General features: G+C 44.4%; 1 protein-coding gene across 1 annotated transcript in view; it reads left to right on the top strand.

The window, feature by feature from the left end:
* Nucleotides 1–12,994: 12,994 nt before the first annotated feature.
* The window catches only part of GLIS1 (GLIS family zinc finger 1), a 239,582-nt gene continuing 237,697 nt past the window's right edge, over nucleotides 12,995–14,879 (top strand). The window contains 2 exon segments of the mRNA XM_020871407.2: nucleotides 12,995–13,079; nucleotides 14,069–14,372. Coding sequence (XP_020727066.2) covers nucleotides 14,111–14,372 — 262 coding nt within the window. The 5' untranslated portion in view covers nucleotides 12,995–13,079; nucleotides 14,069–14,110.

Raw genomic sequence — 14,879 nt, forward strand, 5'->3', positions numbered from 1 at the left:
AGCCAAGGAGTAACATGGGGCCACTTGTGTTTGAAAAAAATTAAATCTGGCTATTCTGAGGGAAATAGACTGAGGGGAGAGGGTGGCAGGGAAGAATGAAAACAGGGAGACTAGTTAGGAGGCTACTGCTGTAAACCAGCTGAAAGAGAATGCAGTTAAGCCTTGAACAATGAGTTCAAACTTGCACGGGTCCTTTTTTAAATTTTTTTTCGCTATTTTAAAAAATGTATTGAAGTTGAGAAGATTCATAGTGTTGTGTTAATTTCTGCTGTGCAGCGAAATGACTCAGTTATGCATCAATATATATCTTCTTTTTCATATTCTAACTCTGTGGAATTCTTGATGATGATCCTCTAGATGATGGTGACAACTCTGAGGATATGGATGGATGACCTTGCCTTTGAGAATATGGACAGCTGGAGAGGGAGAAAGATCTCAGCCAGCATTTAAGGCTGAATAGAAGATAAAGAAATAAGAGGAGCAGGAGTTGCCAGAGAGGCAGGAGGAAAACTAAGAGAGGGAGTGAATCTTCTTCCATGCAGATTGTTTTCTGTACATCTGTACTATAGTACCACATGATCAGTGGTTGGTTGAATCCGTGGATGTGGAACCACAGAAACAGAAAGTAGATTGTAAAGTGTGATGCAGAGCTGTCTGTGCACAGAGGGTGTGGGCCCCTGAGTCCCGTGTTGTTCAAGGGTCAACTGTAGTGATGGGCCCAGAGTGACAGCAGTGAAAGCAACGAGAAACAGACAGGTCTAGGTCTATTATGAAGTAAGAGTTGATGAGAATTGCTGGTGGATGGTTGTGGGGTATGGAAGAAAACAAGTCAGTAATACTAACTCCAAGGCTTTTGGCCTGAGCAGTTGGTAGACTGAAATTTCCATTTGCTGAGATGAGAGAGGAATGGATTGACAGTGGGGTAAGTAAGATGGGTCAGTTAAATTTGGCTGCATATAACTAAAAAACTCAAAATAATGGTGGTCTAAGTAACATAGAAATTTACTCATTTATTTTTTTCACATAAAAGAAGATCCAGAAACAGGCTGTCTTGGGAAGACTTCCTGCGGTTATTGGGGATTCAGGCTCATTCTAGCTCTTTTCTTGGTTAGCCCCAAGGTGTGATCCTCATCCTCATGGTTTCAAATGGCTGCTAAAACTACAGCCATTCTATCTGTATTCTAGGCAACGAGAAGGAAGAAGAGATGTAAGAATGTTGTATCACCTCCCTTTCAAAGAGGCTTCCTAAAAGTCCACACATTTACCCTTGCATCTCATTGGCTGAAGCATAGTCTGTGTCTAGCTGTATCTGGCTGCAGCGGAGTCTGGGAAATGTCCTTTAGAGGTTGTGTGTAACTTCTCGATAAAACTGGGATTTTGTTACTGGGGCTCTGAATGAATATTAATGTAGAATGCCAGCAGTCTCTTCTCCAGAGTTTGAAGTTTGATTTTGGAAGAAGCAAGTTCTAATCTGGCGTCATCTAGCTGTGTGACTTTGAGCTAAGATGTCATCACTAAACCTCTTGTTTCAACTGTAAAATAAAAGAATTGGACTGAATGATTTTTAACTTCCCTTCTAACTGTAACTTTGCATGAGTCTTTGACTTTGTCACATAGTAAGGTGAGTATAGTTTTTGCAAAGAGATAAGACTTAGAAGAAAATATTATGGTAAGAAGATGTCTATCAAATGTCTTAAAGTGATTTTTGTCATTGAAAGAGTCATTTAAAACTTATTCACAGATACAGTTCCATTCTTCTATTTTTCAGAATGCTTTCTTCCTATAGATGATTTTAATACTAGCTCAAAAAGCATATGAATTGCATAATACTAGTGTACACAGATGAACTTGATATTTACTTTAATAAATTAAATAAAAATATTTATTATAAAAATGTGAATAATCAACTACCTTGTTCCTTACTCCATATATATATATTTGTTGTAGCCTCATTTGCCAGCTTTTTGACCTGTTCAGATAATTTAGTACATGTGTTCAAATCCACACACCACAGATCATCTCACATACATATAGAAAGTCTGTGCCTTCAAGGGTGCTACAGTTTATAACTGGAAATAGCTATGTAATAAAGGCTTCCCTCATAACTCAGTTGGTAAAGAATCCACCTGCAATGCTGGAGACCCTGGTTCGATTCCTGGGTTGGGAAGATCCTCTAGAGAAGGGATAGGCTATCCACTCCAGTATTTTTGGGCTTCCCTTGAGGCTCAGTTGGTAAAGAATCAGCCTGCAATGTGGGAGACCTGGGTTTGATCCCTGAGTTGGGAAGATCCCCTGGAGAAGGGAAAGGCTACCCACTCCAGTATTCTGGCCTGGAGAATAGTCCATGGGGTTGCAAAGAGACAGACATGACTGAGCAACTTTCACTTCACTTTCACTTTCATGTAATAAGGTGGGCTTCCCAGCTGGTGCTAGTGGTAGTGCTCTGAAGGTGGCTTTGTGTGCTGGTGTTTGTCTGGGAGGGGAAGCAGGTTATGTGCATAAGGGGCCATTTGTAGTGAGCCTTGGGGATCTGAATGGATTTGGGTGGGAGTGGTCAGCCATAAAGGCATTCTGAATGAAAGGAAAATAAAGGTCAGGCAAAGAGAACGTTCCAGTTCAGTTGGAGATGAGGTACAGTGGCAGGATTAAAAGACCACTATATTTAGGATCAAGCAGTCCTAGGGCTGAACCCTGAATCTGCCACTTGCTAGTTGAAACCTTGGGCAAGTCACTTAACCTGTTTGGGTCTCATTTTCCTCATGTATAATAGGAACTATACCACTTTCTTCATAGGTTGTTATCAGCATTTAATTTTTATAGATAGTATGATCTACAGTAATTATAAAAGAAACTTCCATAAAGTACTCTGGTGCTCTGCACTTCCATAAATAGCAGGCCCCTTCTCCTCTGGACAACCTGTACTGTCCCTCACAACTTTTCAAGCTGTCAGTTCTTATTGTCCATGAGCATCATTTGATGAACATTTTATATTGAATGATTGTTTCCCTATAAATACAGTGATGTGCTGAAAACCAACCTTTTGTGGAAAAGCAGTTACATCATAATGAAAGAGGAAAGGGTATAACTTTACGGCCTGTTAATTGTGGCATCTTTGCTTCCAGAAGCCACCCTTAAGGATGACAAATGCCTTGGGCCACCCGGTGAAAGAAAAGTGAAAGTTTGACGCTCAGTCGCGTCTGACTCTGCGACCCCATGGACTGTAGCCAGCCAGACTTCTCTGTCTATGGAATTCTCCAGGCAAGATTACTGGAGTGGGTAGCCATTGTATTCTCCAGGGCCACCCAGGGGAAGTTCCAAACTCTAAAACTGCTCTTCTTCCAAACACTCAGTCTTTCCTTTCTCTTCACTCCCATTACCAGCCTTGTCAAATTTCCTTCCTCAATGCAGCTGCATTCCAGCCACCTTGCCCCATCTCCACCAACCCCTGGCTTGTCAGCATCTTTCCTTGGGATTATCTCCTGACTTGTGTTACATTATCCACACTTGCTCCTTTCTCAATCCATTTCCACACAACAGCTAGAATATTTTCAGAACAGATCTGGTCATGTCAGTCTCCAACCTAAAGTCCTTCATTGATTTTGCATCCAGCCCTTGCCAGCATTTGATATGGTTTATTATTTTATTTTTTAATTTTAATCATTCTAAAGATGTGTATTGGTATCTCAGTGTACTTATACTTTGAGTTCCCTAGTTCTGAGCATTTTTTCATGACTTACTTTACATTGTCATGTTTTCTTTGGTGAAATATTTGTTCAAATCTTTTGCTCCTTTAGAAAATCTGGTTGTTTTCTTTTTATTAAGTTGTAAGAGGTAAGGACTGATGCTGAAGCTGAAACTCCAATACTTTGGCCACTTCATGCGAAGAGTTGACTCATTGGAAAAGACCCTGATGCTGGGAGGGATTGGGGGCAGGAGGAGAAGGGGACGACAGAGGATGAGATGGCTGAATGGCATCACCGACTCGATGGACATGAGTTTGAGTAAACTCCGGGAGTTGGTGATGGACAGGGAGGCCTGGCGTGCTGCGATTCATGGGGTTACAGAGTTGGACACGACTGAGCGACTGAACTGAACTGAACTGAAGAGGTCTTTATTCTGAGTACAAGTCATTTGTTGGATAAATAATTTGCAAATATTTTCTCCCAGTCTATGACTTGTCTTTTAATTCTCTTAATAGCCAATATCTGTTACACAGTAAAAATTTAAAATATTTGATGAATCCTATCTAGTAAATTTTTATTTTATGGACTGTACTTTTGATATCATTATCTAATTACTTTATAACCTTAGATCACAAAGATTTTCTGTGTTTTTTTCTAGAAGTTATAGCTTTGCATTTTTTCCATTTGTGGTTAATTTTTGCATAGTGTGTGAAATATAGGTTGAGGTTTATTTTTTTACATATGTATGTGCAGCAGTTCTAGCACTGTTTGTTAAAAGACTACTATTTCTCAAGTGAATTGCTTTTGTATCTTTGCAAAAGCATATGGCCAAATGTGGATTCCACAGAATATGAGTATTCTGTTCCATTGACCTATGTATATAAATTTTTTTTGCCAATATCACACTGTCTTGATTACTGTAACTTTATAGTGAATTTTAGAATCAAATAGTGAGTCCTCAGACTTTGTTCTTCTTTTTCAATTTTTTTGGTTATTCTAGTTCCTTTCCAAATAAGTTTTAGAATCAGTTTGTTGATTTCTATTTAAAAATCCTGCTAGGATCTCGATTCAAGTTATGTTGAATCTACAGATTAAATTGGGGAGAGTTGACATCTTCACAATATTGAATCTTCCAAACCATGAACATAATATACCTCTTTATTTACTTATTTCTTTGACTTCTTTAATCAGTTTCATAGTTTTCAGCAGATTCTGCATGAATATTTGTTAGATTAATATCTAAGTATATAATTTCAGTGCTATTATAAACAGTATTTTAAAATTTTCATTTCTAATTGTTTAATAAATGCCAGTGTTTACAAATACAATGGATTTTTATATATTAATCTTATATCCTGCAACTTCAATAAGCTCATTTATTAGTTCTAGGAGGAATTTGTTTTGATAGATCCCATGGAATTTATGTAGATAATTAGGTTGCCTGCCAACAGTTTTAATCTTTCCTTTCCAACCTGTATGCCTTTTTATATATTTATTTTTTTCTTGCCTTACTACACTTGTTAAGACTTCCAGTATGATGTTGAATAGGAATAGTGAAGATAAATATCTTTACTGTGTTCTTGATCTTAGGGGGAAAGCATTCAGTCTCTACCACTAGGTGTGATGTTGTGCTAAGTGCTAAATCATTTCAGTCGTGTCCAACTCTTTGTGACTCTGTGGACTGTAGCTCTCTAGGCTCCTCTGTCCATGGGATTTTTCAGGCAAGAATACTGGAGTGGGTTGTCATGCCGTCCTTTAGGAGATTTTCCCAACCCAGGGATCAAACCCATGTCTCCTGCATTGACAGATGGGTACCACTAGCACCACCTGGGAAGCCCTAAGTGTAATGTTAGCTATAGGTTTTGTTTTTGCTGATGCCCTTGTCCAGTTAAGGAAGTTTCTTTCTATTCCTAGTTTAAGTTGTTTCTTATTCTCTAATCATATATGAGTTTATATATAAAACATCACCTTCGGCCCTTTGTGACAATATGGAATATGGAATCCCAATATGGAAATATTGGGATTCTCCAGGTTTTTGTTTGTTCTATTTGGTTTTTAAAATAGCATTTTCAAGTTATAAGATGAATTCTAGGGATTCTAGGGACTTCCACGGTGGTCGTTTGATTAAGAATCTGCCTTGTAATGCAGGGGACATGGGTTTGATCCCTGGTCGGGGAACTAAGATTCCACATGCCTCAGGGCAACTAAGCCCACGAACCACAACAAGACAAGCCACAAAACAAAGCCGTTGCCAAAACTAGAAAAGCCCATGCACAACACGAGAAGTCCATGTGCCACAATGAAGTGCCCGTACACTGCAGTCAAGACCCAGCACAGTCAAAATCAGGGCCTTCCCTTGTGGCTCAGCTGGTAAAGAATCCACTTGCAATGTGGGAGACCTGGGTTCGATCTCTAGGTTGGGAAGATCCGCTGGAGAAGGGAATGGCTACTCCCTCCACTGTTCTTGTATTCTGGTCTGGAGAATTCCACGGGCTGTGTAGTCCATAGGGTTGCTAAGACTTTCACTTCACTTCAAAATTAAAAACAAGAAAAAGGACGGATTCTAGAAATGGTAGGAGAAGTTGAGTATTTCATTAATCATCATCATTACCTCCCGTTTTCCAATTGACTTTATCTTTTTTCACCCTCTCATTTAGTTTCCACAGTAGCATTGGTGGGTCAGGTGCTGTTACCTTTGTTTGACAGGTGTAGTATTGAGGAACCAGGGATGACGACTTGCTTGTGTCCCTCGGCTTGATAACATCAGAGCCACAACCATTATAGAAGCCCTTCTATGGACTGCTCCTAATGAGAATCTTGAAATGCAGTGAAAAGTCCAGGCTTTGGATGCAGGCAGATTGCAGTGGAATTCATATAACATAAAAGTAGCCATTTAGAAGTGAACAGTTCAGTGACATTTAGTACATTCACAATGCTGTGCGACCACCACCTCTACCTAGTACCAATGGTTTTCATCACCTTGAAAGAAAACCTGTACCCATTAAGCAGATACTACTCATTGGTCAACCACTACTCTGCCTTCTGTCTCTATGAATTTACCTATTCTAGAGATTTCATAAAAGTGGACTCATACAATACATGGCCTTTTGTGTCTGTCTTCTTTCACTTAGTATAATGATTTTGAGGTTTATCCACACTGTAGTATGTGTTAGTATTTCCTCCTTTATATATAAATATAATATTTTTTCCCTACAATTTGTTTATACATTCATCTACTGATGAACATTTGGCTTGTTTTCACAATAATTTTCTTTTGGGCATATACATAGAAGTAGAATTGCTGGGTCATATAGTAATTTCCGTGTTTAATTTTTTGAGGAATTGTCAAACTGTTTTCCACAGTGGCTAATTTGTGAGTGCTCCACTTTCTCACATCCTTGCCAATGCTTGTTATTTTCTGTTCTTTTTTTTTAACTTTTAAAATTATAGTTATTCTAATAGATGCAAAGTGATATCTCATTGTGGTTTTGATTTGCATTTGCCTAATGACTAAGGAGTACGTCAAGGCTGTATATTGTCACCCTGCTTATTTAACTTATATGCAGAGTACATCATGAGAAACGCTGGGCTGGAGAAAGCACAAGCTGGAATCAAGATTGCCGGGAGAAATATCAATAACCTCAGATATGCAGATGACACCATCCTTGTGGCAGAAAGTGAAGAAGAACTAAAGAGCCTTTTGAAGAAAGTGAAAGAGGAGAGTGAAAAAGTTGGCTTAAAGCTCAACATTCAGAAAACTAAGATCCTGGCATCTGGTCCTATCACTTCATGGCAAATAGGTGGAGAAACAGTGGAAACAGTGGCTGACTTTATTTTTCTGGGCTCCAAAATCACTGCAGACAGTGATTTCAGTCATGAAATTAAAAGACGCTTACTCCTTGGAAGGAAAGTTATGACCAACCTAGATAGTGTATTAAAAAGCAGAGACATTACTTTGTCAACAAAGGTCCGTCTAGTCAAGCCTATGGTTTTTCCAGTGGTCATGCATGGATGTGAGAGTTGGACTATAAAGAAAGCTGAGCACAGAAGAATTGATGCTTTTGAATTGTGGTGTTGGAGAAGACTCTTGAGAGTCCCTTGGGCTGCAAGGAGATCCAACCAGTTCATTCTAAAGGAGATCAGTCCTGGGTGTTCATTGGTAGGACTGATGTTGAAACTGAAACTCCAATACTTTGGCCATCTGATGCGAAGAGCTGATTCATTTGAAAAGACCCTGATACTGGGAGGGATTGGGGGCAGGAGGAGGGGACGACAGAGGATGAGATGGTTGGATGGCATCACTGACTCGATGGACATGGGTTTGGGTGGACTCCGGGAGTTAGTGATGGACAGGGAGGCCTGGAGTGCTGCGGTTCATGGGGTCGCAGAGTCGGACATGACTGAGCGACTGAACTGAACTGAATGACTATCACTTCCCTGGTTGCTCAGTGGTAAAGAATTTGCCTGCAATGCAGGAGACGCAGGTTTGTTCCCTGTGTCGGGAAGTTCCCCTAGAGGAAAGTGAAAATGAAAGTGAAGTCGCTTAGTCATGTCTTAGTGGGACTCTTTGCTGTCCCATGAATTGTAACCTATCAGGCTCCTCCAACCATGGGATTTTCCAGGCAAGAATGCTGGAGTGGGTTGCCATTTCCTTCTCCAGGGGAGAAGGAAGATCTCCAGGGGAATCTTCCTGACCCAGGGGTCAAACCTGGGTCTCTTGCATTGCAGGCAGATGCTTTACCATCTGAGCCACCAGGGAAGGGCATGGCAACCCACTCCAGTATTCCTGCCTGGAGAATCACATGGTCACAGAAGCCTGACAGGCTACAGTCTACAGGGTTGCAAGGAGTCAGACACAACTGAAGCGACTGAGTGCACACGCATGCAATGACTAACAATATTGAGCATCTTTTCATGTGTGTACTTGTTGGTCATCTATATAACTTCTTTGGAGAGGCATCTATTCAGCAGGTCCTTGGCCCATTTTTTGGACTGGGTTGTTTTTGTTGTTGAGTTGTAAGAGTTCTTTACATGTTCTGGATACTAGACTCTTATCAGTAGTATGACTTGCAAATATTTTTCTCCAATTCTAAAAGTTGTCTTTTGACTAGCTTCATAATATTCTTTGATACACAAAAGTTTTTAATTTTGATGAAGTCCAATTTATCTATTTTTTCTTTTGTTGTTTGTGTTTTTGGTTTAACACCTAAGAATCTACTGCCAAATCCAAGGTCACAAAGATTACCTCTATGTTTTCTTCAAAGTGTTTTATGGTTTTAGCTCTTATATTTAGGATGTTGATCCATTTTAAGTCACTTTTGATATATGGTTTGAGATAGGAATCCAGCTTCATTCTTTGGCATGTAGATATCCAGTTATGTAGCACCATTTGTTGAAGAGATTATTCTTTTCTCAGTGAGTGGTCTTGGCATTCATGTACAAAATCATTGGCCATAGATATATGGGAGGTGGATACTTTTGACTGTGAGAACTTTGTCAAGTCACTTAATTTTGAGTTTTTATTTTTCACCTATATAAGATGAAGAATATCCTCCTTTTTTCAGAGTCATCAGGATTAAATAGATTATATATGGAGACTGTCAGTCATAGTACCTGGCACACAGTAGTTTCCCCAGTAAATGTTAATTCTTCCCTTGCTGCAAGAAATAGAGGCAGGGTAAGCAGTGTAATAGCTATCACCTCTATTCCTTATCCTTCCTTCTGTCTCCAGGATACAGGAGACCTAGACATAGAACTCTCTATTTTTGCTGAGTATATGCTTATATCCCTGGATAAACATGCTGAGGGGGGAGGTCACAGTAGGCTGAAGAAACACTTAGCTAGAAATACAGGTAAGCAAAGGAAGTAGTTGTCATTCTTTAATAATTCAATCAACATGCTGACTTTGCCTGAATCTGTTTAAGATTCTGGAGTTACGAAGGCAAAAGAGGTTTACAGAGCTCTCAGTCTAGAGGGAGAGACTGATGGGTTATTATAAAGCAGCATAACAAGTTCTGAGATAGAATGAAGCAGAGATTGCTGTGAGAATATGCAAGAAGAAAATAATTTTAGCTAGAGGATTCAAGGAAGTCTTCTGCAGAAAAGTGACACTTGACCTAAGTATTAAATGATTCACAGAAAGGAGTATGGAGGTGGACCAAAGGGAAAGTGTTAACAGTATACAAAGCTTTGAAGGCATGAACATATGTTCTGTGTTCTAGGAGATGTAAAATATTCTAAGGTGTTTGAAATATGGGAGAGAGCTAAGAGGTGCTATGAGAAAATGGTTTGACTTTATTTAGATGGCCACTGGGAGCTGTTAATGAGGCTTAAACAAGGAAGTGACATGGTCAGATGTGTATTTTAGAGATTTACAGGGAGACCAGTATGTGGAAAATGAAGGGAAGAAGGTATGGGAAGAAGGTAATGCTAGAGGCAGGAAGAAGAGTTGGTAAGAGATGTATCAGTGAGGAAGGAGGATGGAGAGGAGGTGGGCTGTTAGTGTATTCATGGCAGATCAGATATGGGAGTGTGGGAGAGGAGGGAGGAACAAAGTTAGAGAAGAAAAAATGATGTTTGTTTTGGCAGACGGATACAGATGGAATTACCTAGTAGACAGTCTGTGTGTTGTGCAGGAATATTGGCCGGTATAAAAAAGAATACATTGTTGCCTGGCCTGCAAAAGGGAGAAGTGAATTTTATTTGTTTTGCTCTTGACAATTAAAATATTAATAAATTTTATTTTCATACCAAAATTATAAAGAAAAAAATTAAAATCTGTACTCCTACTACTCTTAAATAACCCCAGTTGAAAGGGAAAGAGGAGAATATATATTGTTAGAAAAAATGAACAGTTCAGAGAAGTGTAAAATGTAAAGTACAGGCTTCCCACCCCATCCCACCACACCCCACCCCACCCCCCAGTCTTCTATTCCCTTAACCACTGTTAACACTTTCTTGTGTTTCCTTCTAGGAAAAAAAACCAAGCATATACCCCCTGGATTCTGTATATCCCCAGAGAGGTCCTGCCACATACTACTTTTAAATGGTCTGTTCTATTGAGTAGATTGACCTTCTCATTACTTTGCCAGACTTCACATCTGTCCTGGTGGGGTGGAGCTGTGAATTCACCGAGGGAAGGGCAGGATCTCCATGTCCCCAGCTCAGGCATGGAAACTGGATCAGCAGTAGGTGCTCAGCAAAGAATAAGTAAATGAGTTGTTGCTGCATCTTGGAAATCTGGTCTTTGCCTGCAGCGCCAATTGGTTAAGTGACTTCTTCAGCAAATATTTTCTGAGTTCTGACTAAGTGTGCAGTGTTCTGTGTGTGTGTCTGTGGTAAGGAGAGAAGGCAAAGGACTCAGTTCCTGGTTCCTGGCCTCACCAAAGGGCAGAACAGGAAAGGCCAGGAATCTTTTTCCAACCCTCCAGCTTTTTGAGGGAGAAACTGAGGTCCAGAATGAGATTCTGATTTACTAAAAGCCACATGGCCTATTGATGCCAAAGCTGGTCCTGGCACTTCAGAAGAGTGAGGGAATGGGGAAGGAGCATCTGGGGGTGCATTGGAGGGGTTGGTGAGCTACTCTGACTCCTTTCTACCCCTTTCTCTCCTGCCATAAAAGTAGCAGAAATCCCCAACTCCAAATCCCTGGATAGAGGCAAAACCTTTGGGGTGCCCTACGCAGCCCATGGCCCTTGGGCTCTGCATGATGGGCGGGACTGGCTGACATACTGTGTCTATGAGAGGCATCATGGCAGGCACAGGAGGAAGAGTGCTGGAGTGGGAGTTAGGAAGCCTGGGTTCCAGAGCCAGTTCTGCCATACCCCACCATACTACTATGGGCCAGTCACATCTTTTCTCCTCTGAATGTGGAGGTGGGCCTAACAAAATTTCCAAGGTCCTTCCTACCATTATTGCTCACTAATTGTAAGATGCTATATTTAATCAATGATAGGAAATCAGATTTTAGGATTCTGTAATTCTAATGTCCTGGTTTTTTAAGAATTCAGGATGCTGCTTGAAGTCTCTTACACTGTGTAGAATCCTATGTTGTGAGACCTGACCTTGCTGTGTAGGAGGAAGGGGCTCCATGAACATTTTTAAATTTGTGACCAAGGCTAGAGAGACCAGACACCTTTCTTCAAAGAGTGAAGAGCCAGGCAGGATTCATGAAGTGGGTCCAGATCACCAACAAACAATGAGGAGTGGGGCAGGCTGACATGAAATATAGACACCATCTCAGAGGCCTGGCTGGAGCCTCTGGTAACTTTAGATAGACCTGACACGGGGAGTTAACCCCATTTTACCCAGGGGGAAACTGAGGTTCGGAGATGGGAACTGAGTCACTGCTTCCAGTTGCCCAGAGGTCTTGTTCTTCCTCTAGTGTTCTTTCTACACATTGGGCAGGACTTGCTGCAACACTGCTGTCTGTGAGGGAAGCTGGACTGCAGGGGAACCAGGTCCCAGGTCCTGAAGGAACTTAGAGCAGTGGACCCAAACACCCTCCTCCCAACCCCCATGGACTGTATGGACTGTAGCCCATCAGGTTCTTGTGTCTGTGGAATTCTCCAGCCCAGGATCTCCTGGGGGCTTGCTAAAAATCGAGGTTCAGGGACCCTGCTCCCAGACAGATTCACAGATTCACTTGGGTATTTTCTAGTTGGGATCTGGATATCTATTTTTGTGTATCCTTTAACTTTGGAAGGAGACACTCTAGTCTGGTTTCTTTTCGGTGAAAAACACCACAGAAACAGAAATTTAAGTTGGGTTGGGGCCCCAACTTCGCTGCTGACCCACTGGGAAATCTGTGGGAGCAGGTTGTATGTATTCTGCAAGAAAGCTTTGAAAGCACTTTTACTTCCACTGCCTCCACGATAGCAGGCTTGGCGGGTCCCATTTGACCAGGAGAAAACTGACGCTGGACGAGGGAAGAAGGGTCTTGTCTCAGCCTCTGGGAGAGGCGAAGAAGAGCCAGGTTGAGTCCGGCTCTCCTGATACCGAATGCCTCTCGTTCCCCTGGCCGGCCCAGCCCCGACTACCGAGCCCAGGCTCTGCAGCCCGCGGCGCCGCCCCGCGGGCCATCCCCCATCGGCAGCGGGCGGAGGGGGGCCCGGGCAGCACCCAGCGCCGCCGGCCGCCGCCTGTCAAACCCTCCAGCCTGCCTAGCGCGCGGCTGGCCCTGGCCCGCAGCCGCGGAGGCCCCGCCCTCGCGCCGCGATTGGCTTCGGCGAGGCGGCCGCAGCGAGTTAGTGGCTGGAGAGGCTGTCAGGCAGGCCGAGGCCCCGCCCCCACCCCGGGATGCCTCCCCGCTGGCCGCTGCGGCTGCGGGGGCTGCCGCGCCAGTGGAGGCGCGCCGAGCCGTGGGCCCCGCGAGCGAGCTGCGGCAGCCGCTGCGAGGTGAGTGGGGGCGAGGTGAGAGGGGGTGCGGCCCGCGGCCCGGGAAAGAGGAGGGCGCCCGGCCGACAGCCAAGGCTGGTGTCCCAGGAACGGTGAACTGGGGAGTTTTGGGATCGCGCGGGGAGCACGAGGGGAAAGGAGAGTTTGGGGCCCGGGTCCGTTTTCCAGGAGGGATGATGGAAGGCCCAAGGCTCTGTGGAGGGGCACCCAGCGCGCGCGCATGGTGAGCGTGAGACTGTTTAGCTACTAGTGTTGCTGAGAGTCTGAGCTGGTGCATGAAGATAGAATGTATGGCACGTCTTGTCCCCGAGTGTGCACTTGCGGGGTGTGTTTGGTGTGCGTGAGAGCGGGCGTGCATGGGTTGTCGACTTTTTGCAGGTTTGCACGCGCGATCGGTTCGTTTTCTCCGCTGCGCGTGGGGGTGTGCGTCTCGGTGCGTGTAGGGGTTCACGTTGCGGGAGTGAGCACACACCCTCCGACTCCCATTTTCGCAGCTTGTGTGGTGATGGTATCTCAGAGGGTCTGCCCGCGGGCCTGCGGGTGAGTAGTCAGCTGTCCCTGTGCTCAGCCGGATCCCAGAGCGCCCACGAGGCGAGGTGTGCAGCCCGTGACCCATTCTGAGCAGTCTCCGCGGCTCTGCCAGTACCCTGCTCCGGGAATCTCTGCCGTCAGCTGCGTGTCCCACTGGGTGACGTGCACAGGCGCTCTCACTTCTCCAGGCCTCAGTTTCCCCATTCGTCCAAAGAGGACTGGAGGGGGGCAGATTGGGTAGCTGGGCCCTCCACGAGTCAGGGAAGGACACGCTAGATGTTCCTGCGCCCTGGAGGGGACTTTTCCGCGGATCAGGTAGGTTTGTCACGTTAGGGTGAGTGTGGTGGCGCTGAGGAGGAATAAACGGAGGGATGGTGACCTGCTCAAACATCATCCCCTGGACCAGAAGGGGATAGCTCCGCTCATTCTGACGCGCCTGTGCTTTCTCCCCTCCGCAGAAGCCCGGCGCGACCCCCAGCAGTGCGCCCCGCCCCGGCGCCATGCACTGCGAAGTGGCGGAGGCGCACTCAGAGAAGAGGCCGAAGGAGGCCCCCGGCGCTCCAGGTCCCGGCCGGGGGCCCGCTGGCCTCGGCCCGCACATGGCCTTCAGGGTCACCGTGAGCGGCGGGGGCTGCGGGGATGGGGGTCCGCGTGACTTGCTGCCCCGGCCTCCCGCGCCACCGCGCGCCCACGACCTCCTTCGGCCTCGGAGTCCCCGAGACTACGGTCCGTCCAAGGCCTCCGCCGCTGCCGCCGGGAAGGGTGAGTATGGCCCCGCCGTCGTGCTTGGCCATCGGCGTGGGGAGATTCGGGTCGTCTGATTCCACCGCAGGCCTTTGTAGGAATCTTCCCAAGCACTTGGTAGAACTTTCTCCAGAGTTCGTCAGTTTTCTCGCAAGTTGTTTGGGACTCGCTTGTCATTCTGAAACGGTGACTGTTTAGGAAGCACCTAATTTAAACTCAGTAAGCCTATTTGGGGGGGGTGGGGGGTGGGGAATGTGTGTTTAGAAAGCTCAGATTACATAATTTTGCTTCTGTATGTTTCTGATAAAAGTTGTGTGAAATTTGTCAAAACCTTATTATAAATTAGGATGAGTAGCAACTCGAGTATGTCTGTCTCTGAACCTGCTAACAGCATACTTTGAAGTATTCCAGTCTTCCTCAGTAACAAAAACCAGAAGCCTTCAGCCAGACCCCTCCCCTGTTGGGACCTCAGTTTCCCGATCTGTCAAGTAAGGAATTAATTATACCAGATGATTTCTGGATTCC

This window comes from Odocoileus virginianus, chromosome 5, assembly GCF_023699985.2.
Source record: "Odocoileus virginianus isolate 20LAN1187 ecotype Illinois chromosome 5, Ovbor_1.2, whole genome shotgun sequence".
Lineage (NCBI taxonomy): Eukaryota > Metazoa > Chordata > Mammalia > Artiodactyla > Cervidae > Odocoileus > Odocoileus virginianus.